This window comes from Rhipicephalus sanguineus, chromosome 4 (assembly GCF_013339695.2).
Source record: "Rhipicephalus sanguineus isolate Rsan-2018 chromosome 4, BIME_Rsan_1.4, whole genome shotgun sequence".
In the NCBI taxonomy this organism is placed as follows: Eukaryota; Metazoa; Arthropoda; class Arachnida; order Ixodida; family Ixodidae; genus Rhipicephalus; species Rhipicephalus sanguineus.
The window spans coordinates 70,468,589-70,493,960 of NC_051179.1; the positions used below are offsets into that span (position 1 = coordinate 70,468,589).

The window sequence follows — 25,372 nt, forward strand, 5'->3', positions numbered from 1 at the left end:
GTTGAATAAGCGTGCCAAATTTCACGGTCATACTGTTTTTCGTTTGTGAAAAAAAAAAAGGTACATTTATTTTTGTACATCAGTCCAAAATTTGGTACTCAACGAGAAAAAAGAAAGTAAGAAAAGCTACAAGGTCAAAATTACACAGAGTGAAGGCCACAGGCTTCCTTATTGAGCACGAAAATTTTCACAGCACAATATGGAACAGTTCCGGAGATATAAAGATGAAATCAGAAAAAACCCGTTCACCCTATACCATATCCCCTTAACCCCTTTTCGCAGATAAAGCTTGATTTATTAGTGGAAAAAGCACTGCGAAGCACAAGCACGCATGCATACCTGTTTCTTGCGGCCGTATACACAATGCGAAGTCAGCGCAATCCGTCCATCGTAGCACGTCTGCAGCGGCCGTCGCGTTTGTTGCCACGAAAGTCTTTTTCGGTGTGCCCGCTGTTCGCTCCAATTTTCTCCGTACACGCAGTCGACCTGGGTCCGATGTCAGTGCCTCTTCTACGCAGTAGACAAACATGTCTTCTTCGTCATCACCTTGTTGTCCTTACGGCTCGTACGCACGTTTTCGGCATTTTGGTACAGTCACGTGGCGCAATCGGCGTGGGTCGCATAGATGTCCTTGCTCACTAGGTATGCGTCAAACGCAAGCAAACAACTCCCGCATGCCGCACACAAATGCGTGGTGTTTCCCAGGCCTGAGAACTGGTGTATAGTACATAGGTTTGTGCGTATGCGACACTCTCTTGCCCCTCCCCCCCCCCCCCCCCCCCCTCTTTTTTCTTACCTTGGTTACGGGGTCGTCCGCAGTAGCCAATCCTCAGACGCGCGTACACGTTTGAGGCGCGCAGCAGTTTCGACGGCCGCCTTTTCCATTCATCCAAATAAGGTTGCGGCTTCGTCGGCAACGTCTGTCGTGGATCGCGGCGGGCGTGGGTCGGGAGCCCACACCTCCAAACCTGCGTAGCAAGAAGCTATGGAGGTCTGGGGGTGCGGAGGTGATACCCTGGATCCCAAGGCTTTCTTTATTTCTGTATTTTATTGCCTTCTTGCGTACGCGCGCTTGCACGTTTGTTTTCTCCCCTCGCTGTTTTTGCGCACGGCACAGATTTTTGTGTTGGCGACGTTTGATTGCGGCGATCCCTCGCCTCCACTATACCAGCGCAGGCATCTCCAATCCGCAGCGTTCTCTTAGTGCGCCCTCCTGCTTTTGTGCGAGTTCTCCGCGTTTCTGCGTACACCGAGTGGATCGTATAGTATACTTGAATCGGCGAGCTATACTGTTGTGCATACAGAGTTTTGTTGTGACTCTACGGGCTCCAGTGCTTCGAGTTTGACTTTCGATCTGGCTCGGGATTGACGAAGACAACAGAGAGGTGTCCACCATGACGATGGTAGCGCACATCACCTACACCCGAGAGGTGGAGGAGAAGGAGGAGGTGGAGCGCATTGCGCCGCGCAGTGAGTTCAAAACTCTTTCGACGTTACATATGATGAACGGCTAACCTGTATAGAGTATATGCGAAGAAATTATTCATTAGCTGTACGACGCCTCAGCGTGATCGGACTCGTTGCGCTGGAATCTCGGTCGCGATGACGACGTGCATCTCAGACCGCGGGCAATCACACGAGCATGGTGACTGCCGCAGCAATCCGACGGAGCAACTAACGGGGGGTCTCGCCCGTGACCGTGTTTAGATGCGGCGGTACATATCGGTTTCATTGTGTTCTCTCAATGACATGTTCAGTGACCGCTCAGTGACGTGTTATATATTCGACTATACCAGGTCGACAGGATTAAGGCAGCGCATTAAGGGACCCCAGGTGGTTGAAATTCCCGTAGCCCTCCACTACGGCGTCCCTCATAGTCATATCGTGTTCTTGGGGCTTAAAACCCCAACAATTATGATTAAGGGCAACTGCATACACCCACCGCAATGGCTGCGGCGTTCAGGTGCTGGGCTCGATGTCGCGTTTTCGTTTCTATGGTCGGCGGCTGCGGCAGCGTTTTGATGAGGACCAACGTAATAATGATCGTGCACTGTGCTTTAAGTGCACGGTACAAAAACCTACGCGTTTAATGTTACTCCTGTAACCTCCACTATACGGCATCCCTTAAAATTCACATGCGCTATTTTCACCGGGACTTCGCAGTATAGGATGTCTCTGTTAAAAAAATAACAAAAGCAATTACGCTGGGGTGTACCTTAAGATAAAATCGTAAATTCGTAATGGAACGGAATCCAAACAGTGCTTAAGGTGGAGTGAAGTAATGATGGCAGAATCGGCGCTTTCTGTTCTAATAATGTAACAATGCCAGCCCACTTCAGCGGACTTCACCAGCCACGGTTATGGTGCTCGGCGTGCTGATTCGAAGGTCGCAGGATCGAATCCCGGCCGCGGTGACCGCATTTCGATGGAGACGAAATGCTAGAGGCCCGTGTACTGTGCGATGTCAGTGCACGTTAAAGAACTCCAGGTGGTGGAAATTTCCGGAGCCTTCCACTGCAGCGTCCCCCATAATCATATCGTGGTTTTGGGCCCTAAATCCCGAACACTTGTTATTCTGCGCACATCTGTATGGATCGAACCATAGTGTACGTGCACGTATCCTAAATTTTTCTACGTGAAAATAGGAAAGATATGCGTCTTGTAAGAGAATTCAGCGGCGGTATATGTGACGTGGTCGGCACGGGTTTGACATTCCGTGAAGAGATTGTTCTTGTCCACCTTGTGGGCTTACGTTTCCTTCCTTGTTGTCGTTTAGTTCGAACGACTTGAATTCATCACACACATACGTTCTGCTAACACTCACTCACTCACTCACTCACTCACTCACTCACTCACTCTCTCTCTCTCTCTCACACACACATGTACACACACACACACACACACACACACACACACACACACACACACACACACACATTGTAATTATAATTAATGTTCATGAATAATATTTCACATCCGTGAAACACTTAGTGTGAGCACCGCTCACCGCAGAATTTATAAACTCGGATCGATGTCATTTAGTTAGGTCTTACTCCGCCACATGATGCCTCATGACGTCAGACCAGTGGCGAGCCGTATAGCGTCCCTCGTAACGTGGCTTCGACCTTTAGTGTTTTCGTATAAGCGCGCCTATTTGCGGGTTAGTGCCTTCTCAGCTGTATAGGTCTTCGAGAGGCGTCATGCTTCGGAAACCAAAAGGGCACTGTTCACATGTTCTTGCCAACTGCTTTTCACACTCTATCTCTCTATTCCCCCCCCCCTCCCCCCACACACACTATATATCTGTCAGGCTATCATCGCCTGCTCCATGCCCCGTGCGCTTCTGTAATGGATTAGTACCAGGGCTCATCAACTGGCGATCCACTCATGCCCCGCTATATATACTTGACGAGTGTTGCTCGCTAATGAGAAGTGCCTCGCCCATCTCAGCGGGGGTATTCCGAGAAGAGACCACGGAAGCCACGAATGAAGACGCGTGTACATACAGCCTACATCGTATATGTGTATGTATACGTATATACCGCGCGAGCCATTGGGGGTGGCCTCGTTTCGGGGCAGCGGGGGAGTTCCGTTCTTGCTGGGCCGGTTGGGTAATACCGTAGGGAGTCTATCGAAGGCAGTGTATTCGTAGACCCTTGCCACCCACACTCTGTAACGGGGTACGATTAATGTTCCTGACCGAATTACAACACCGTGTTTGCTCGCATACTGCCAGCAGTGATTAGCACTGGTATATGTTGGCCAGTGTTGGCAAAAAAGTTGTGATCTTTGAAGCTGCACTTAGTGTTGGATACCTATTTGCAAATGTTGAAAATTTGCTGAGTGATGGCCAACGGTTGCTATTTATGATGGTAAATCTTGGCTGTCCGCTGTTAAAGGGACACTAAAGAGAAAAACGATTTTTTTCTCGTAATAGTAAATTTCTCTGTAAAAACTGCGCGAGAAACGTGGACAAAGGGAGAAACGGACGACACAAGCGCATACTAACAACTGAAAGTTTATTGAAGAAACACAGAATATGAAGAGCAAATAAACCGCGTGTGCAAGGTTAAACAACAGACAGTTACAAGTGCCCATTACCAACTCGCCCAACAGTCTGTTCTTCTAAGGAAATTACTATTTCACAATTCCAAAATCACCACGCTTGCCGCTAGAAAACGCTTGGCAAGCGAGAAAATGCGCAAAAAGGAAATGCGGGTGGCGACGCCACCTTCAAATGCCCGCCCCAAACGTCGTGACGTCATAGATTTTGACAGCATCTACTAGCCCTACGTAGTTATTAATCAGTAAAAGTGAGGCAGATTGTCTTTTGAGGGGGTCATAGACACTTAACATACCAAGTTTCAGGAAATTTCGTTGAGCCAATGTCGCCATAATACGAAAAACACACTTTGAAATCCGTGACGTCACGTGAGACTATTTCGGCGCCAAATTTGAAAATGAAACTTTCACCTTGATTTCCTCCTCCATTAATAAACATATGATGGTGAAATTGACATTAGAGCTCTCAGGGTAAACAGTATATCAACCTAGCCCAATTCATCGCTTCGCTTTAAAGGGACACTAAAGAGCAAAACGATTTTTCTCATATTAGTAAAGTACCCTTTCACGATACCAAAAACACCACGCTTGCTGCGAGAAGACGCTTAGTAAGCGAGAAAATGTGCAAAAACAAAATGTGGGTGGCGACGCCACCTTGAAGTTTCCGCACCATTCGCCGTGACGTCACATGTTTTGACGGCGCCTGCTAGGGACTACGTAGTTCCTAATCGGTAAAAATGAAGTACATTGTCCTCTGAGGGGGTTCATAGATTTAACATACCAAGTTTGGGGTAATTTTGTTGAGCCAATGGCGCCAAAATACGATAGATACTCTTTGAAATCCGTGACGTCACGCGGGGAGATTTCGGCGCGAAATTTAAAAATGAAACTTTGAACTTGATTTTCCCCTCTATTGATAAACCTATGATGGCGAAATTAACGATATTAGAGTTCTAAGAGCACATTTTATCGATCTAAACCGATTCGTTGTTTCTCTTTAGTGTCCCTTTAACGTCACTTTAACAGCAACACTGCCTTCATGCAATTTCATTCCAGCGATGAAGTTTTCTACCTTTTTTTTTAATTGTGTTCCTTTCCAACCGGTCTGGTGAAGGGGCCCTTTAAGTGCATTTGCGTTTAAAGTATTCATAAAGTAACCCTCGCTCAGAGAATGGCGAAGCGTTGTGCTTTTCAGACGCTGTTCCGTGTGGAGCGACTCTGGTCTGGGCGCGTGTAATTCATCCACTGAGCAGCTTTGATAACAACGAGCAAACGAACGATAAGCTGTCGGCGTTTTCTTCAGTGCACGGTTAGGCGCCGTCGAGCCTCTGCGATTTATCAGAACGAGATAGATGGGGTTGAACTGTGTACAGTTGCTGGGGGTTGTTGACCGAGTTAGAGAGGTACACACACTCGTGCTCAGTACAGTGTCGCGTGGCCCAATTTCCTCTTCGTTTCATTTCTATCTTCTTTAGCATCTCGGTGCATCTTCAAGATAAGCGGTGTATTCTCTTATAAACCGGGGCTATAACGGTGTCTCAACGCATTGGAAAACACAGACGTTTGATGGAAAGCTCATGAACTGTGAAAGATACGAACAGGTGGAGAAATAACCCGGCTCATATTGCCAGGCTGAGCCCTCCTGTATAAAAACACCTGTACCAGCCATCCAACCATCATAGTCCATCATCCTTCATTTCCCGAGACCATATGAAGTTTTTATTACGCAACAACGAAATATATACAACAGCGGCAGGTATATAGACCTCGTAAGGTGCGTCTGTAAACACGAGGTTAATGAAACTTAAAGGGACACTAAAGGCAAATAACAGTTTATGTCAGAGTGAAAGCCCAATGTATGACAACTTCTAAAACGGCAATATTATCAACAGCAGTGCCCTACTTACCGAGAAATTAAGCTAAATGTATCACATGATGAGCGCCATGAGTTGGACATTTTCGAAGTGATCCCGAAGACGTATAGAAGTCGGCCTACAATAAATCACTAGTAATCAAACTAGCAGCAGTAAAAAAAGAACATTCCGAGCATCAAAAGACGTAATAAAACGCTGTTTTGTTCGTTTCCGCTTGATTCATGGAAAACAAAACCTCCGTGGCGTTGCCATGGGGAACGGCGCGCGTGGTTCAAAGGTTCCGTTTTCGCCGAACTGCGCCTCGCCCGTCTCAGTGGTAGTTTCGGGATCGCGTACTGCCGTGCGTGTTTTGCGCGCTCGTGAAAGTCGCTCGACAGAAAGTTCGATAAAATGCCGCATGCGTGTGATATTGCCGGATGCCCGAATGGTGCACAAACGCCAGTGCTGCAGCAAGGAAACTGGTGTGTCTTTTCACTGGGTGCCGCGGAATGAACCCTTACGCTCGAAGTGGCTTAGCCAGTGTGCTAAACAGTCAAAACCTCTGCGTGTGTGCTCGCTGCACTTTCGTACTGAGGATTACGAGACCAACCGCAACTTGGTGAAGGCTTTGAATGTGCCCATCCGAGCAAGTCTTTGCCGCAGCGCCGTTGTTGCTACTGTGGGTCCCGCTACTTCCGCTCGGCTGCTACTAGTGTCGGCGGCCGCGCAGTAAAAGCGGGCAACGTCGGGCACGGCAGCAGTGACGTATGAAAGTCGTATTTTCAGGCGGGAGATTTGAAGCGCGCTAACGCGATGCGGACCACTAAAAACGTGATTTTATTTCAAAATAAGCACTTCCTTGGCACAAAAGCAGCACTACGAGGTTTCTGGACCGCTATTTCAACAATCAACGTCGACTTAAATATTTGCCTTTAGTGTCCCTTTAAAGGTTTCTTGAACGGGGCTGCTCACACGCATATGTCCATGCACAGTCGCTGTTGTGGATGTATTCCAGTGTTATCCGCCATGGTAGCCTAGTGGTTATGGTGCTCGACTGCTGATCTGAAGGTCAGGGGATCGAATCTCAGCCGCGGCGGCCGCATTTTCGATGGAGACGAAAATGCTAGAGGCCCGTGTACTTAGATGTAGGTGCACGTTAAAGAACCCCATGTGGTCGAAATTTCCGGAGCCCTCCGCTACGGCGTCCCTCCCTCATAATCATATCGTGGTTTTGGGACGTTAAACCCCAACAATTATTATATTGTTCCAGTATTGTACAAAGCTGCAGTGACGTTGAGTCATAAGCAATTAACTCGAGAGATTGTAGAAGCATAGCGCTTCTTCGTTCGTTCTTCTGATCTTGTCCCGTCTCTCGCGTTGTTATTCTATTTAGCTTCGAAATATGCGCCAACCAAACCGACTCAATTTAAGTCTCTTTTGGTTCCTCACAGGTATACCAAGAACTGACACGAAACTTTCACACTAGAAAAGTGGAGGAATTAACGGTGAGGCGGGCGTAATTCCGCGTCTAGCCAGGCGACCACTGGTATGCACAGCAGTGTATACATATCGTGCCGGAGGACGCTTGATCCTTGGCATCTGCCGAAGGACGGCCGCGCGTTGGTCGGTGCCGGACTGCGGTGGGTGAGCGCTGTTGGCGAAGCCGTATGTGGGTTATACTGCGTGTGCGTGCTCCTCGAGAAGGACTGCATGGGCGCATTTCACGGCCGAGCTCCCTCCGAGTGTCGTTTGTTAATACGTGCGAGGGCATACCTTAGCGCGTACAGTCGAAACTGTGTATTTCGAACTCGCAAAAAAAAAAAAGAAAAACGCGAATTAGTTCGATATATCGTGTAATTCGATATGAAGCTTTTAAAGCATTTGCAGTGTTTTCGTTGCGCAAGTTGACTTCACGGCACAGCTTTATAATAATGCAAGGAAGGCGGCTTTACGGCAATACTCTTTTTTTTTCCCCCGCTGTTTGTAGTTGAGGCTGTGGTGTCGAGGCGCGCGGGGGGGGGGGGGGGGGGGGGGGGGGGGGGACTCACACGCGAAAAGTACGGTATCGATGTAAACAGCGCCTCAACATCGTCATACACAGCTGTGCATACTCGTCGGCCGCCGGATGCCCCTTGTCCGCTTGGCCCTAATGTCGGCCATGTTGGGGATGCTGTAAGCAGCGGTGACCTCAGAGTTCTTTTCTGCACCTTCGACAGAGTTGATTATCGCCATCTTTGCTTTGCGGAGAAGAGCAGGTTCTTCCGTTTCCCGGCAGCGATCGCGTTAACAGAACGAGCGGAATGTCGCGGAGAAGCGAACGGCGACCGATCACTGCGGACCGGCGGGCGCGACGACGAGGAATCACGGGAGAAAGCGCGTGATGGCAAGCGGTGATTTTAGGGAGTTTTAGCTTGTAACGTATACTTCTTTACGTTACCGTTACCGGATTACGTTTTACCGTTTTACCGGAACTCGAGTTTTAGTAAAGTTTTTTAGCTGCCCAAACGTAAACCTTTACGTACGTACGTAAACCTTTACGTTTGCGCAAACCACTAAATGGTGATGACAACTGCATTTAAACTACATTTAATTTAGATAATATTGAAATACGCTGCGGAAAAATCATAAGAGAGTTTTTTAGCGTGTGCAGTATCCCGGTATAAGCGAAGGGGTGTAGCAATACCGGGTTACCGGACGATGGTGTCGACATCTTGTGACGCTTTGTGCAACCACAATCATGAACACGTTTGTTTTCGCTTAGTGTTCTTGAGGGGGCAAAATGATTAAAAAGGCAACTCATTCGTAATTATGCCGCTGCAAGGCATTTACATTGGAAGTAGAACGCCCGATGTTTCTGCAATGACAATTTTGTGCTTGCCTGGTACACGTTGGCCCCGCTAGATGGCCCCACCTATCCAGCCTTCCAGCGTCTTTAGGCCTCTCACGTTTTGCGGATTCGGTATCCTAGGTCGCCTAGCCTCGGTAATCCGGCTGAAATAAGGTGATCGTAAGTGGCGCTCGCACTTCGGCTTATTTTGACTCGGCGGCTGGAGTCTCCGCAAAGCGAATATCGCGAGTAGCCATGAAGGAAGGTGGATTTGCGAGATAGGGCCGTAAACGTAAAGCCTATCCGGCGAGTAGTTTTACGTTTCGTAAACCTTTACGTTCCGTGAAGGTTCGCGCATGCGCAGATTCCATCCGGTATCCGGTAACACGGTAACGTAAATAAGTATACGTTACAAGCTAAAACTCCCTTTTTACGTGCTCCGTGCGGCGCTCTCCTAGTCGCACCGCTCGCTCTCCCCAGCGCATGCGGGAGAGTCCCTTTTCGTGAGGAAAAGCGAACCCCTTGTGAGGAAAATCAAAATTCCTTGGGACGTTTCGCGCTGCCCGATGTTCGATGTATAAAGTGTTCCGGCTATTTTTGTTCGATGTAGCCGTAGACTTTCCTATGCATTCACGTTAAAGCATTGTCGTGTTCGAAAAAGGTTATAGTCGGCTTTGAATGTACCTCCTCCGCGATTTGTGGTATTTACGCACACAACGTAAGCACTTCTTAGCACTGGCTTATCTTGGTTAGTATTGGCTAAGTGATGGCTAATGTGGGCTCAGTATGGCTAAACGAACGATTGACAACGTTTAGTGTTGCCCTACTGTTAGCGAATGTCTGCTGAAGTGTTGCCATATGTTGGCTGAATGTTGTCTGTAGTGTTGGGAATTGTTGGCTACTGTCGCCTAATGCCGCATATAAACTGTTATGACAGCAAGTGATGTCTTCGTTGTCTCAAGCCATGTTTGTCGAAGTCGACGTAAGCGAGCAAGCACTAGCGTAAATCACGGGGGGATCAGGGGGGGTCCTGACCCCCCTTGTGTTCAGGCTGGTAGGGACACCCTTCGCAAGTGTCCCCCCTTGAGATTTTTCTTTCAAACTATCATATATTTGAATTGCTTAACAGTTATGTATAGCGCATCCAACTTTTCTTAGTGCCTGTTTATTTTGTAGTGTGTACCTGTGTTCCATACACATCAGCTGTGTGAGACTACTGGAATCGCAAGACGCATTAGAACAATGCAAAATTGGAACCGGTGCTGTCTTTTCCATTTGATTTCAAAGCGTCATTTTAATTTTTATATGAATAAAAATAAAGCCCATGTTTATAAAAACAAAATGGCCGCCGTGGCGAGATCTGGGTTCTCCCTTGTGATTTTTCTGGATTTAGATGACTTGTAGTGCCGCATTTTTTTTCTTCATTTGTGCCTTTAGGCCTCTCTCGTTTCTTTTGATAAATATTCCGCTTTATAGTGCACGATCGGCAGTTCTGGTAGTATTTTGCATATGCTACGTCGCACGCTGCTCGCCTCGTGATTCATTAGAGCGGCTATTCGTGCTCTTTCGCGATCTATTTCCGAGCAGTTTTGCGTAGCTCATTTAAGGCGAGGATAAACCAACAAAATATGCACACTTGACGTGACGCTACTCCGCTCACATCCCCGTTCGACCTCGTCTGCGTCGCAGTAAGTTTAGTGTTCACTGTTTGTGGAAAGTATTTGTGGACTGAGATATTTTTTTTTTTGTCGCGGTCTTTTCCTCTCAAAGCCGCTGGCAACTGTCAGTATTCGGCTACAGCCTAAGAATTACGTTGTGTTCTAATTAGGGATCCAGAGACATAGCGTGGCAAGTGTCAGGAAATCTTATTGATCCAATATGGCCAAAATATATATTTTTTTAAATGTGGCTAGCTTGCACTAGATGCGCAAGGCTGTCACATCGGAGCTCGTGGTCTCCTATATAGTTAGTCCCGGCTTGGCTTAATCTCAGTTAGGCTTCGTTAGGCTTCTTTAGCATAATTAGGCCACATGAAACTGAGGTATCTCGGTGATCTTGGTTCGATCACGCGCAGCTTAATTAGTCTTAATGAGGATTAGTCCTAATTAGGTAGTAATTAGTATCTTCCTGGGCTTGGCCTCAGCCTGGCTGGGAATTCGACTTTGATTGCCCGCTTTCTGTGGCTCATACCTGTTCTTGATGATGATAGTTTTCTGGTGACGATAGATACCGAAGATACCGAAGAGCTTAACGGCTCCGCAGTAAAAAAAAACAGTACAAACAACACACACACTTTGAAATTCATCTGGGGTGGAGCGTCACACTTTCAGATGGTGGGATTTGGTCGCGAAATTTAATTTGAAGTGAAACTTGGGCGCCTCACCAGAAGTGCTCACTACCGCACATACATGCAGCAGATGGGCGTCAGAGCCGTCCCGTTTTCACGCATGTGCGTTTACGAACGGCGGGGTGTCCACGACACACCATTGTCGTGCAGCTTCGCGACTCACGTGGTCGCTGGCGCCCAGAAGGCCGGCTCTTGCCGACACAGTTGCCAAGGCCGCGCGCGCATAGCGTTGCACAATATACACCACCTGCTGCTGCCCGGCGACCGCGGAAAGGAAAGCTTATAGAACGACCAGTTCCGCTTGGCTGTGGTTTCAGAAATTTTGCCGTACCGCTCCGTCCACTGCATATATTCGACGTTAGACGGCTGACGTTCAGGCTGTTGATAAATTGAGCATCTGCTCTCGTTAGATAACTTACAAGAACATGGAAAGTACGGAACGAAACAAAATTATAAAAAGTAAAACGGCTTATTGTACTCTTTCAAAAGGATCAGTCATAACAGGAATCGGGAGCGTGCTTTGTTGGTTGCACGGTGTTGTGATGGACTAGATCAGTAGTTCTCAAATGGGGGTCCACGGACGCCAGGGAGTACGCGAAGTCATTTTCGAAAAAAAAAATAATAAAAAACGCGCTTTTTGGAGGCACACTATGTCCCGTGACAGCGGCCCCAATTGGATTTTGGTTTGTTTCACCCCATAAAACTTTTTTTTTTGGCATTGCGGCGGAGCTGGCTTATGTTTCCCCTGCTCCATGAGATGGCTGTAGAGCTTTTGTTGCAGTTTTTTACGACATACGCATGCGAGCATACTTTTTCTAGGCATGCATATTTGAAGAGAAAACGTAGAAACAGGTTGAAATGATGGCTGCAGACCGCACAGCTTATTGACAAGCTGTTGAGATCGAATTGGCGTGGCACTCTAGTTAGACCATTCTTTGCCAAGGAGAAACAAAAGGCACCTATTTCGCGCTGTATGTTACGTTAATTTATGACACCCCCCTCCCCCTTCTTTTTTCTCTCACTGCAAGGCGTCCCTCATCACTTCCACCGATCCACAAGGGGTCCCCGAAACATCCATGGCTGAGAACCACTGTTCTAGATGCATAGATGTGCTACATTAGTGTAAACACACACACACACACACACCACACACACACACAACACACACCACACACACCACACACACCACACACACACACAACACACACACCACGTGTGTTATATGTTTCGGGCAGCGAATGGCGAAAGTGGAGAGAGGGTTTAAACATATCTCGCACACACCACAACTATGTAACCGCTATGTCTTGCTAGCGCTAAGCTCCTGGTTCAGCAAAAGGAGCAGCTCATCTGGTTAAAAATTAATGGTAGGAAAATTAAGCTTCATTTTTTTGCTTGAGTAATATATATATATATATATATATATATATAATTATATATATATATATATATATATATATATATAATATATATATATAATATATATATAGTATATATATATATAATATATATATATATATATATATAGATATATATCATATATATTATCTATATCATATTTATATATAGTATATATATATATATCTGTCTCCACTATAAAAGCGTTGCGGCCACGAAGGTCATTCCAGTCTTCGCCAACACGAAAGAAAAATGACTTTTGATGTGTCTCACTGCTGGCGGCTCGTGGAGGATAAGTGGTGTTATTATAGTCCTTCTCTCTCTCTCTCTTTCTTTATCACTATTCGCTCACTCATTCAGCACATCTAAACGCCTTAAAAAAAAAAAAAACTTATTCGGGCAACTCGCATAGGGCACGGACAGCCGGCAAGTGGCCATCGGGTTGTCTGTCCGATTGCTCTGGGCGGGCGTTCCTGTAGCAGCTGCGCGCATCATATAGGACCCTCCGCGGCGCGGCTTCGTTTTCGCCTTAATTGGCCTCAATAAAACGCTTCTCTCGAAAAAGTGAAAGGGGGAGAGGAGACGCGCCGGCACTTTTCTTGGGCGGCCGCGCCTTGAGGGGGAAAACGGTAAACATAAAGAGCGGCGTCTCTCCGGCGCCTGCACTTCTTCCTTCTTGACTTCTTGCCCGAGATCTTTCAAGGATGAGCAAGGCGTCGAGGCGACGGCGGCGTTTTGTTTTCATTGCGGCACGTTTGATGTTTGGACGTCGTCTCTTTCCTGGCTACTATACAGAGTATATATAATATATATATATATATATATATATATATATATATATATATATATATATATATATATATATTGGCAGTTGTTCGCCGCCGCGACGATAGGAAGTGCGCTAACATAAGCTTTTAAAATATTTGGCAGCAGCGATCGGTGAGCGGCTATTTGTGCGGCGTGTTCAGTATCGAGGCGTGAAGGCAAAATAGAGCAGAGCTGGCGTAAGCGCGCTGTAATGTGCGTCAGCTGTAACTTCGTTGGAGCGAAGTGTTTGAAAAGGTTCGGGATGTCGTGAGAGGTTTGCGAGGAGTCGTATGGGATCATGTCAGACACCCATAGGGCAGACTTGCAGTAATGAAGTTGCAGTAATTAACTTACTTCTTACTCTAACGAGTAATGTAATGAATTACTTTTGTGAGTTGTTGACTCGTTGTGCGTAATCCCTCACGTAAAATCGCGCACATCTATGAAAGCTCCTCTTCGTTTTTTTTTTTTGTTTTTTTGTTTTGTTTTTGTTTTAATCTTGAACTATATTCTTAAACTGACGTCGTCATCGGGCAAACTGTTCGGGTCTCTGCTTACATTTGAGAGTTAAAAATACTTTTATGGTTATGCTTGCTGTTGTCGTTCCTGTTTGCCCTCTTGGGCAGGTCTACACTACCGCACACGCCCTTAAGCCAGCGGAAAGTCGCTGCACGGTTTCTGCCCCGCCCTATTCATTTTCTTCCCGTTCTCGCATCGGTTGTGTTAACAGCTGGGCTGTATAGCTTTTATTGCTGCCCTATTCTCTAGGCTTCCCGTTCTGCGCCGTCGCCTCGGCCGACGTGTGTGGCGCGCGTTTTAGCCGTGACCTTGAGTGTCCATAGCATACGTACAGACGCGGAAGTGTAACCTTGACTGTAGAACTATTCATTTTTTCTGCGCACGGCTCACCGTCGTGCTCTTTGAGCTCCCGTTCGCGCGTTTCCTTCTTTATTCATTTGTTTTTCTTTGTTATCCTATTGCTATTTTTGTTATCTCCGTAATCATTTTTTTCTACCTCTTTATTATGCCTTACCGCGGAATTTCTTACGTTTCTTAGGTGTTCTACCAGCTGTACTGCCTTTTTGCTTCGCCTTTCGACTTCAAGCATGCATGCTAAGTTTTCTGTTCTTTTTTTTTTACAATCGTATAATAATGATCGTAGTGTTTATTGATGCCTTTGCCCCCTCCCCCTTATGTAATACCCTTGAAAGGAGTCTTTAAGGGACAGTAAATGATGATGACGATGTTGATGAACAGTATAGTGCCAATATATAGCTCTCTTTTTTTCGAGGTCGACGTAGAGCTAATAACACAACTCGCTATCGTAACGTAGCGCCTTAGGTTACGCGCTGCTAAGCTCGAGGACGCGGGTTCAATTCCCTGCCACGGCGGTGGAATTTCGACGGGAGTGAAATGGGAAAATATTCGTCTACTTGGATTTAGGCGCACGCTGAAGAACCCGGCGGGCGGTGAAAATTAATCCGAAGTCACCGACCACGGCGCGATTTTGGCACGTGAAACCCCAGAAATTAATTTTTTTTCTTACCGCGCGTCATTCTAACATTCGATCAGCGGAATGCAGCTTTGTATACCCTGAACATTAATTCACAGCTTTATCATCGCACGCCTTCTCGCTTCGTGGCGGTCGCGTCCGTCTAAAGCCCTTGCTATGGTCTGTTTTGCCTGGAGTACCGTTTTCAAATGCACACTCCTTTGTCATGAATGACCGTTAGGTCACTGTGTGACATTTTGCGGGTGCATTTTGCGGGTTTGCGCGTACGACAGTGCGACCGCACGTGCGTGAGCTGGCTTCACCCTCACCAATGTCAAGTGGTCCTAGCCTGTTGTAAGCTATAGACGCTTCATAATTTAATCATTGACATTGCTTTTTGCGTACTTCACTTTGCCGGAAGCTCTTGGCGCTTCTTTTATTACTTTTTCTTATTGTCCGCAATCTGTATACTATAAAATTGTTCATTTTGACTTTTCGTCTACGTCAATCACAACTCTCCCATCCATGTGGTCATCGCGTGTCTGCTATTTGACACAGTTCACCGACAGGGTAACGAGACGATAAAGCGTGATGTGGCACGAACTCCATGGGTTGACGTTGCTCCATGCGATAAGCGCGTGCGCGCGAATTTAGCCGCCTTAACGGAAGCGTAACGTAAGAACGGACAGACGTTGAGTCTATATATAGGGGATCTATAGACTAAACACAAGGGGGCATTGTGTCGAGCACCCAGAGGAATTTGGGGGCTACTGTATACGGCCTGCTTTATTAGTAGCATGAAATGTCCTCGCAAAGTGTGTGTTTTTTTCTTTCTTTTTTTTTCGGCAGCCGAAAGGTCGCTATATAAAGTTCTAGTGTGGTGAAGTGAGTGTATAAATCAGCGATACTAACGCCATCTTGTGAATTTGGCACATTCCTAAAGAGCAGTGGAAAGCAGTTTATTTGTTTTCTAATATTATTCATTTTGCGGTAAGCGGTTTATTACTGTTGAAGCCAAGCTTTCTTTTTACTTAGTTATTTGTTTGTTTGTTTGTTTGTTTGTTTGTTCATACAAAACATTTCCGCATCGTTACGCCAGTGGGGCGCCGCGGATTCTCTTTGTTCCCCGAGTTTGTCATTTTGGGACAGGAGAAACTAAATTTTAAAGGGGTCATGAACCACTTTTCCAAGTAATGATCTAATGGCCTCAGTATCGGAGTGTACTGCCTCCCGAATCGATTGCCGCAAAAATTTCTCGAATCCGTCAAGAATCAGCGGAGTTACGGGGGTTTGGCGCACGCTCCCAGCGCTTTCTCTTTTTTCTCGTGCCGACGAGCGCACTGTAAGCTAGACAGGGAGGGATGGCATGGGGGAAAGAAGTTACGCCAGCGCGCGTCATGAAACGCGATCGCTCTCCCGCTGTGATTCGCTTGCGCGAGTGCGGCTACCGTGTACTGAGGAGTGCGGCGCCGGCAAGTGGCGGCACCCCGCGGCAAGAAGCGCATCTGATCCGAACGCCGCTCTCGATTTACGTCGGCTATCGGCCAATAAGCATGCTATGTCTCTTGCGACGTACAGCGGACAGACGCCCCGCCCACCGACGAGAGTGAGAACCGGCCTCTGTTTGAAAAGAGGGTGCCTGGGGAAACGGCAACTTCGCGCTCCGCTTGTGGCCATTACGCGGCGCGCACGACTGTAATATTTGGCAGAGCAGTTCATAGCCGTGTCAGCTTTCCGCAGGATGTGTTTTTTCAATCAGCCGAAGGGGTGCTTCATGACCCCTTTAGAGTTTTGTTGCTGGGGGCCGCAAGCCGTTGGGTGCCCAAGCTCTTGCCATTCTTTCGCCAGCCGCCCGCAAGGAGAGTGCAAAAGAACGCACGAGCTTGGGGGCCCCCGTACAGAAAATCTCTGTTCTCGAAATATGTGGGTTGATTCTTTGGCTCTCCTCTAAATTGCACTTCATTCAGTCGTCAGCGATTCACTTGCATTGGCACTGTACATGGTACCACACGATACAACCAAAGACGCTCACGCAAGCCAAACCTCTCTCGTAAATGTTAGCTTGCAGTGCTTTGAGCGCTTCTGTTAAGACGAGCGGCGCGATTTCAGCGTTCAAGCTTTTAATCTCAATAATTTGTCGGTTGTGTACTGACTGGTGCAGCACCACCAGTGATTGTCTTCGTGTATAACGCGATGAAGGGGAACTCTAGGTAGGTATGTGGAAGCATTTTTTCCCCCTTTAACTATATATACCACGAGTGTAATGAAGAGCCCGCGGTTTAGAGGGTTCTCGCTACGAAAGTCGAGCTGCTTTGCGGTGAAAACCCGAATGAACCGCGAGCGAGTTTCATCGAAGTCAGCATTCTGGATGTATATATATTCATTCAGAGGGTCCCCCTATACACGTATCATCCGTTCTCATTGAATGTATATTCTGTTCATATCACACGTACCTCCCTAGTAATTGGAATAATATTATTGATTGTACACTTTACGTACTTTAAACCAGCTGTTCATAGGCCCCTTTGCAGTCATATTTACCTGTCGTAATTATCTTTCCATTGTCGCTCATTAACACTGGCTTAGAGTTATTTGGCTATAGTTTGCCCTTGCGCCTCAGAATGTCAAAGTCACCATAATCTCTACAGCGTGCACATCTCTTCTCTCTCTCTCTCTCTCTCTCTCTCTCTCTCTCTCTCTCTCTCTCTCTCTCCCTCTCACCTTGTTTCGATGCATTGGCGTCTTCTTTCCCTGCACAGTGTCCTGCGATGCAATTTTAGCCACGGCGCGCTTAGTGGACGCGGTACAGTTGTTTGACGCAGTGGTTACGAAACCCGCGCCCTATACACTACACAGCGGAGACGTTAGATTTCGCACCGTTGTCAGTGCTTGCAAGACAGGGGGGAATGGGGGTGGGGGGGGGGGGGAGAAAACGTGCGCAAAAGAAGAAAGCCGAGAGGAGGAAACACGCAAGAAGGCGCCGGATTTGACGCCCAGGATGCGCAATCGTCGTCGCGCTGATGTCTTGAGACTTTTGAAACTTCATTTTGTTTTTCACTCGTCGGTTCCTCGCCGCACCCCATCTGTTTCCTACCGGCGACTCCGTCCGCGCGGGCGCGTTTTTCCGGCTGACGTGGTTGTTCAGTGTAGCTCTGCGGTCGTATGGTGCCGTTAGTGCGCGTCAGGGATCCAGAAAGGAACGTCTCGTTCGCCGGAACTGTGTCGCTATTATTCTCCATCGCTTGTGTCTTGAGAACGGCGCTCACAGTTTGTTAGCGACGCTACGCGCGAACGAGCTTTCGGCACCGTGTTCACACTGACCGTCTCTGTCTGTGAGGAAGCACCCTGAATAGTAAGTAAGCAGGGGGCGCTTGCTTTCGAGTGGGTACAAGACGTTCAGCTGTTCCGTCACATCATTCCTTTTTTTTTTTTTTTCATAACGTCCGCCTGCCACGCTCTTCGGGCGGAGCAAGTTTAGGCTGCTTCTGGCGTGACACCGCAGTCCGTGGGCGCTTTGTGTACCGTCTGGTGTGTGAAACGACCTACACGTGTTTCGCAAACGAGAATTTCGGATACTCTGTTTAGGTACTATTCGTATAGCTACACGTATTGTATATCTATTTACTTGCGTTGTTGATTGCGCGTGTTTTACTGAGATGATCCGCTACACGGCTTTTAAAAATTCATTAGCACGTTTTATGTAAGTTTATAGTTCATGCGGTGGAGAGATGCAGCTCTTCTGGGTAATCCCTGTCACCGTGATTACTCGTGGCAGGGAAAGTTGTTTGCTTGTCAAACACGCGCAATCCTTTAGTGTACCTAGGCGTGTGTCCTGTTTGATAGGTAATCGTGATGTCCTCTGAGGCTCTGACCTGCGTTTCGGAGAGATGATATACCTCGCCGTGACAACTAATCGGACATTTATTTGAATGTTTACAATTACCGTTCGCCTGTATTTTTCTCGATAACGTGGGAAAATAGGCCAATTAACCTCCAGGAGTATACTATATCGGTACGACCGCACTGCAACGAGTTCCTACTATGCAGAATGCGTGAGTTGTTGTTAGCGTACTCATCTTCGATGAAACACGGGACGCTATATGTTCCGTGACGTATGTAAACGCATGAAATGGTAATTCTATCTCCACAGACGGATTCTTTAACGCATACACTAAGCAGTTATCGTTGAGCAACGGTGGTAATCGTTTACTGTCTTCGTGGTGAACATGTTTACATCTCTGTCGTTCCGAGCCAATTAGCTGCTTCGAATTAGGACGCATAGTTAAATTAATACTACGTTTGCCTATCTTGAGATAAACCTCCATTAAAGACCTCATTTTTATCGCGTGATGCGTTTGTGCTTAATTTTCGTGTGCCGAACTTTTCGAATATGCCTCGTCCTGTGTGTACTATTTGGAAGCTTCGTCACAATTTCCGAACATCAGGAATCGAGGGCTTTAATCCCCCCCCCCTTTTTTTTAGTATTCGTTTTTGCTTATAATGCAAAGCTGCTGTGCTGTCTTACGCTTCACACATTCATTTTGATGACTAAAATTATTTGCCTGCATTTTTCTGTAAATATATGTGAATATCGGATATCTGCCGGGAAAAGGACTAAGCCACCGCTTTGGAGAACGATATTACATCTTCCAGTTGGTTATTGACTGGTGCAAACTTCGTCCTTAACATTCATAGGCTGTACACACGAAGTATTTTACTCGTGGTACATGTGATGTGATCGACCCATTTTCAACCATGGCCGCTCGATGAAGCCTGAGAGAACATTCAAAATGAGCGCCATTCGCGCTTGTTAGCGGCGACTCCTTATAGATGGCGCCAGCCGTCCCGTCGGCTGTATTTAGCGCTTCTCTGTTTTTGGAGAGGTCCTGTGTCTGGCATGGGTGGTTCCCCTTCTTGACTTAGCGTGTTGTATAAGTATAACTTTTGAAGGGGCCGCAGAAACTTCGACTTTGGCCGCGGGCGTGCGATCGGCTGAGCCGGTATTCTCGCGAAATAGGAGTTTGAGGTAAGTTTCGCTCGTTTTTAGGACGACTTCACCAACGCGCTCGCGCGCTACTTTCGATATACTTGGAACAAAATGCGGATGGGCGCGCTAGACTGGAAACCGCCGCTGGTGTGCCTCCCGTACCATGTTTTCTCATTTTGGGCGAGAAAACTTATTTTCGCTGAGGCCGACACTGGATACGCTTCCTGTGAACCGATTTTTAAGCCGTTTATTTACGGCATCGTGCGCCGTATACGCATAGGAGGCGCCGAATTTGGGTCATATCGGGCAGATGTTGTGACAGCTGTGCGCGCATCATTCACGATTACTCGGTAAATAATGATGTGGCTGCTTCAAGATTGAAACGCGACGACGTTTGGTGACTTGGCGAGCGTCTTTCGTGTGCGGCTACGCTGAACTATACCTGAACGAATAGGGAAATTGGCTCAGAAAACCAGCCCGCTTGTTGGTATAACAGAGATCTGAGCTAGTTGGTATTATTCATCCTAAAGGACGGGGCGTGTAAACCAGGACCCAAGAAAGAAGTCAACACACCGCAGTCGCCGGCGTTTGTGGTGTCTTGATTTCTCTCTTGTGTCCGTGTTCGCACGCCCGGTCTTTTTAACACGAATACCTACCAACTACCTCAGCAGCTGTGTTATTCTACGCTTTATTGCTAGTACTCTGCCATTTCCCATGTTCTCCTACGTATCTGAACAATCCTGCTTCTTTGGCTTCTTTAATTGCAATTTACGGCGTTTGTGGTGTCTTGACTGCTCTCTCGTGTTTTAAGATGAACCCGTCACTGCGCAGTTTAATGGGTCCACGCCTAGCTTTATTCGGTCGTATATCCCGTTATGTCTTGCACAATGGTGGCACTTGCGGGTGGCTTGCAAAGTTTAGTCTGCCGCGTTTCTCAAGGAAAGAAGTTTTACAGCGCGTTGAACGAGGTGTTTCTGCGCGTGTTTATATATACACACGACTGCTGCGTGAGATGTTTAGTTCTGGCGTTGGTTTCGGTTACGAAGAACGGAGACTTCGGCGCGTGGATCGTCGTTTTGCGAAAAGGCGTGTTCCTTCGACGATCGCCTCGGAACGGAAAGGAACGCGCCGTCTTCTCGGAGAAAGAATGAGTGTTGTTTACGCGCTGTTTATGTTCGCGCCGCGCGTGCTGTCGTGTGTGAGTCACCGCACGGAGTTTCGATCCCTTCTTGGCTCCCTCGCCTTTCTTTCCCCGAATAAATATGTGGCAAGAAGCGAGGAAAAAACAAAAACAAAAAAGAAGAATAGAAGACCTAGGTTTCAGTGTGGTACGCGCGCCCGCGCAGAGTAGATATCGCGAAAGCTTTTCTTTGAGCGGCCGGACTGCGGCATGAATTGTGTGATTACATAAGACGTAACTTATTATGATATATTTGTGTCAGGTGCGGGCCGCGCGCCCTCTACGCGAAGGTAAGGAGATGTCCCTTGGACTCTTGCAGATATATATAATATAAAAAAAAACTCTATATCCAGCGCTTAATGTAGCGTTGATTCTGCTCCAATCCTGCGCTAATGTAGGTCTTGGTGTAGTTCTAAATCCTGCGCTTAATGCGGCTCCACCACCTTGAAACCTGAGGCAGTGGGTAGCACGGGCAACCCAGCGATTCCCTTGGCGATCGCGCGCTTGCCGAGGCGGTGGCGCCCTCTCTTGTGCGGCGCGGTTATCAGCCGAATGTTTCAGAAGCGTTTTTCGCTATTTTAGGTAAATTATTGCGATTAATTCACGGTTATTACTGTAGCTTATTTCATTTTAAACCTTGTTTTATTTTGATCCCGGCCGCGGCGGTCGCATTTCGATGGAGGCGAAATGCTAGAGACCCGTCTACTGTGCGATTTGAATGCATGTCAAAGAACACCAGATGATCCGGAGCCCTCCACTACGGCGTCCCTCATAATCATATCTTGGTTTTGGGATGTAAAACCCTAGTCATTATTATATTTATTGTTAGTTTATTTTGCACTGCTTTTTCGCATCGTTAGCCTTGTTTCATGCCGGTATTGACCATTGCGTGACCATGTGACATGACACTGTGGATGGTTGACAAGCTGGGCCCCTAAAGTGCTATGCACTTATGATAATAACCATGTGCTTCGCGATGATACGATCAATAAGTCATGTCTCGTTTTCTTTCTTTTTTCCTGAAACAGACGCCCTGCTCGCCGATCTGCAGCAGACGACGGCGAGTCTCAGCAACGGCTCGTCGCCTATGTACTCGAGCATCAACAGGCCAGGAGCCTTCGGAAAAGACCACAATATGAGCCACACCGTCACCACCGAGCGCTACGATTACAAACCCTCCTCGGACAAGACGTCGGTGAGTTCCCCGTGCCTTCCTCAACTTGTTGCAAAGCTTTGCCTTTAATTTCTTGAATGCCTAGCTTTATTCTTCAGCACTTGGCGTAGCTCATACCTGCTACATGTGAGCGGCATATGTATTGAGCAAAAGAGCCTGCACAGCTGCACAGCTGCTTGTATTGTTCAAGATGCTTTTTTTTTTTTTGCATATTTTCTGCTGATTCGTAGTTCGAACGGTCAAAATATGGCACTACAAATGACGTTATTCAATCAGATTATGAAGGATTGAATATTACAGTGCCAGTTTATTTTTAAACCAGAATTAGTATATATTGAATTAGTATATATTGACTTCTAGTGTTGTTATACTTGCATACACATTTTACATCATTGACTTATTATCTTATTAAATTAACAAATTGTGGATTATCTCTATCTCGACCGCAGCAACAGCTCGGGTTTGAGAACTTGCTGAACTTAAATACAAAGCCTCCCATTACCACAAATTTCATGGAGCACAAACTAGATTCCGGCACAAAGGACCAATTATTAAACCCTGTAAATTATTAACCGTCCATGAACCAGGATCCTAACAACTCTCTCCATAAAGCAGAATGGCGGGCAATTCACCTTACAGCGAAGCCCTGGGTTGTTCTGAAAGTACGAACGTCATCAGAATAGTTCTTCTGGATAGTAAACAGAATGCATGGTAAATTTATGCTTCCATTACTGTAACTGAAACAGCAGGGAAAGTCATATTCTTAGAGAAATATGAGGTGGATTCCAGAAAAATGCAGGTACCTTGAGGTCACAACTCCAAAGAAACTTAGGGCTGCCCACATAAAAATGACGAGCAGTAATTTAATTTCATCTTTTGGGGGGATTCTAAGTAAAGATGCATGTATTTATACATAAATTGATTTTGTTAAACGTGTAGTACAACTGTTCAAGCTTAAAGAGAAATATTTGCGTCTGAAAATATTTGCTTGGTAACTGCTCCAGAGGTTGTTATGCTGCTCCAAAGTGAGGTTTTAGCTACGCCCAAGTGGCTTTGGTCTATCACATCACTGGCCATGAGGGACACCTAGCCATTAGGGACAAAGGTGATGAAAGACAGCAGTTCTGCTCTAAAGCTTTCTAACCAGCTTGCCATTGCATTCATGAATTTTGGATATGATCACTTCGATTTAGTTTATTTGTTCATCAATGCATGACTATATAGAAGAACCAGCAACTCAGCCTTGCAATTCAACACCTAGCACACAACACAAGTCAAGGACCGAGTGACAACTGAATGACAGGCGCTAACTTCCAACAGATTTAAATTTGTTGGAAGTTGGTGCCTGTCTTCGTTCTATTGTCTTTCGGTCCTTGTCTTGTGTCATGCACTAGATGCTGAAATGGAATATCAACATGCTCAAACTTATGTGATTTCAGCCTTGCAATTTCCATGAACATTCCTATACCATAATGACTTATAGTTCAAGGAAATACTTCAATATTTATGACTTAACAATAGCATGTTGGTGAATATAAAAAAAGCTATGTAAGTGTGGCCTTTATTAAGTTTAATTTTGATAAACTTGATCTACCAAATTAGTTACGTATTGCATTTAATGGCGCAAGGGCCAGGTGAGGCCAAGGAGTGCATTGCAAGTGATACATGTAATATGGCTGTGGAAAGACCTGTAAATTGCGTAAATTGTGTAAGTAATAAAATTATGGCAAGGAATGTTATTTGTGCATTGCCTAGAAAGATCAAATTAATCATAATGGAGTTTAGAAAGAATGGCCAGTCTAAATGAATCTAAGTGTTTCTGTTTAGTGTTTCTGTTCATCATGTTTCTATTTACTTTGAGCACACGGGGAACCGTGTACAGTGTCTCAAAAGTCGCGTTTTCCCTTGCAGCCCATCTACCAGAACCAGTACATCGTGCGGGAAGTCACAACGACAACTACGAATCGGACTTCTTCACCAACATCACCGCGCAGCCGTCGTCTCTTGGATGGGGCTGCCAGTCCACCAACTCCGAGGCGCTCGCCCATTTCCAATAACCTGTCGGAGCTGGACAACCTCCTGGAAGACCTGAATACGGCCAAGTTCCCACCCCAATCACACCTTCACCTCCACTTTCTAGGAGCAGAGGTGAGTCTAGGCAGTGCTATTTGTGATGCCTGGCCATGTTTGACGCAGTGTATTATAAAAACGCAAAGATTAAAATACAGAGAGGTTAGCATTTCAGCCAGTGTAAGTGAAACACCCACCATGACAGCTTAGCAGCTAATGCTAGAGTATGTGGGCTCGATTCCTGCAGATTTGCTCATTCAATCAATCAACCAATCAATCAGTCAATTTTTTATAGCCAATTCATAGTAAAGTGTACAAGATAAGGATATACTGAAGGAGGTCCCATAGTATAAACTGAATTTGGACCTTCTGTACACTATAAATATAAATGTTTTATTGGCAACAGCAGCAGCAAACTTAGTACGATTAAGAAATTATGAATAATGCGGTACAGATATAAGCAAATGATGATGACAACAAACAACAGTGTATCAGCAGTTATTGAAACTAGGTAAAAAAAATTAAAAAGAAAAAATAAGCAGCAGCTTTAAGAGTGAATGACAGGTCGAGGAAAAAAAAGAACAGTTATACAGAAGAGTGAATGCTACATAGCCAAAATTTCTTCAGTTGATGACAAAATCTATGGGTTTCCTGGATTTTTATGACAAATGGTAATGTATTCTGTTACGTTTGGCCTGAAAATTCATCATGGCGGCGCCATTGAGCGTACAGCTGTGCCAGAATGCTCTTTCCCCCGTATCGGCGCTTAGACGGAGGCAGGAATGCCATTCTTCCTGGAGGAGCCTATGCCGAGCGAGTGAGCAGGTCGCCGTGGACGATTTCCAGAAAAGGAGTCGGGAATTCGGAGGACCCTTTTGGCTTCTTGTTCTCTGCGTGAGATAGCACCGCGGGGAGTTTCTCACCCAGCACTTCTGCCCTTACCTACCGCAGCAGGGAAAATTAACCCGTGCCGGAGGGAGCGGTCTGCGTGTTTTCGGAATTCGACACACCCGCTTTAGGTGCGTTTGGTCAGCGTGGGACTGCGCCGTTGAAGACGCTCCCATCAACCCAGGTGGGGCCTTCACCGTGGCAGCCATCATTCAACGCTTCTTCCGAGTATTACTGGCAGGGGAAGCGGAATATCGGCCCTTTCCCCTTTGGACTGAAATCCTCGCCGA

The 25,372-nt window shown here is 46.5% G+C and overlaps 1 protein-coding gene across 1 annotated transcript; it reads left to right on the plus strand.

Moving 5' to 3' along the window:
* Positions 1-1,184: 1,184 nt before the first annotated feature.
* LOC119390210 (uncharacterized) lies at positions 1,185-24,615 on the plus strand. The gene is made up of 4 exons (XM_049415224.1): positions 1,185-1,470; positions 21,979-22,145; positions 24,036-24,272; positions 24,601-24,615. The coding sequence occupies exons 1-4, from the start codon at positions 1,395-1,397 to the stop codon at positions 24,613-24,615; spliced, it is 495 nt and encodes a 164-aa protein (XP_049271181.1). The 5' UTR covers positions 1,185-1,394.
* The last annotated feature ends 757 nt before the right edge of the window (positions 24,616-25,372 follow it).

Excerpts from the sequence above, each read along its gene's own strand:
- LOC119390210 (XM_049415224.1), top strand. The coding sequence starts at position 1,395 with ATGACGATGGTAGCGCACATCACCTACACCCGAGAGGTGGAGGAGAAG. Across the intron at positions 1,471-21,978 it reads GGAGCGCATTGCGCCGCGCA|ACGCCCTGCTCGCCGATCTG; the intron begins GTGAGTTCAAAA and ends TTCCTGAAACAG. Across the intron at positions 22,146-24,035 it reads CCTCCTCGGACAAGACGTCG|CCCATCTACCAGAACCAGTA; the intron begins GTGAGTTCCCCG and ends TTTCCCTTGCAG.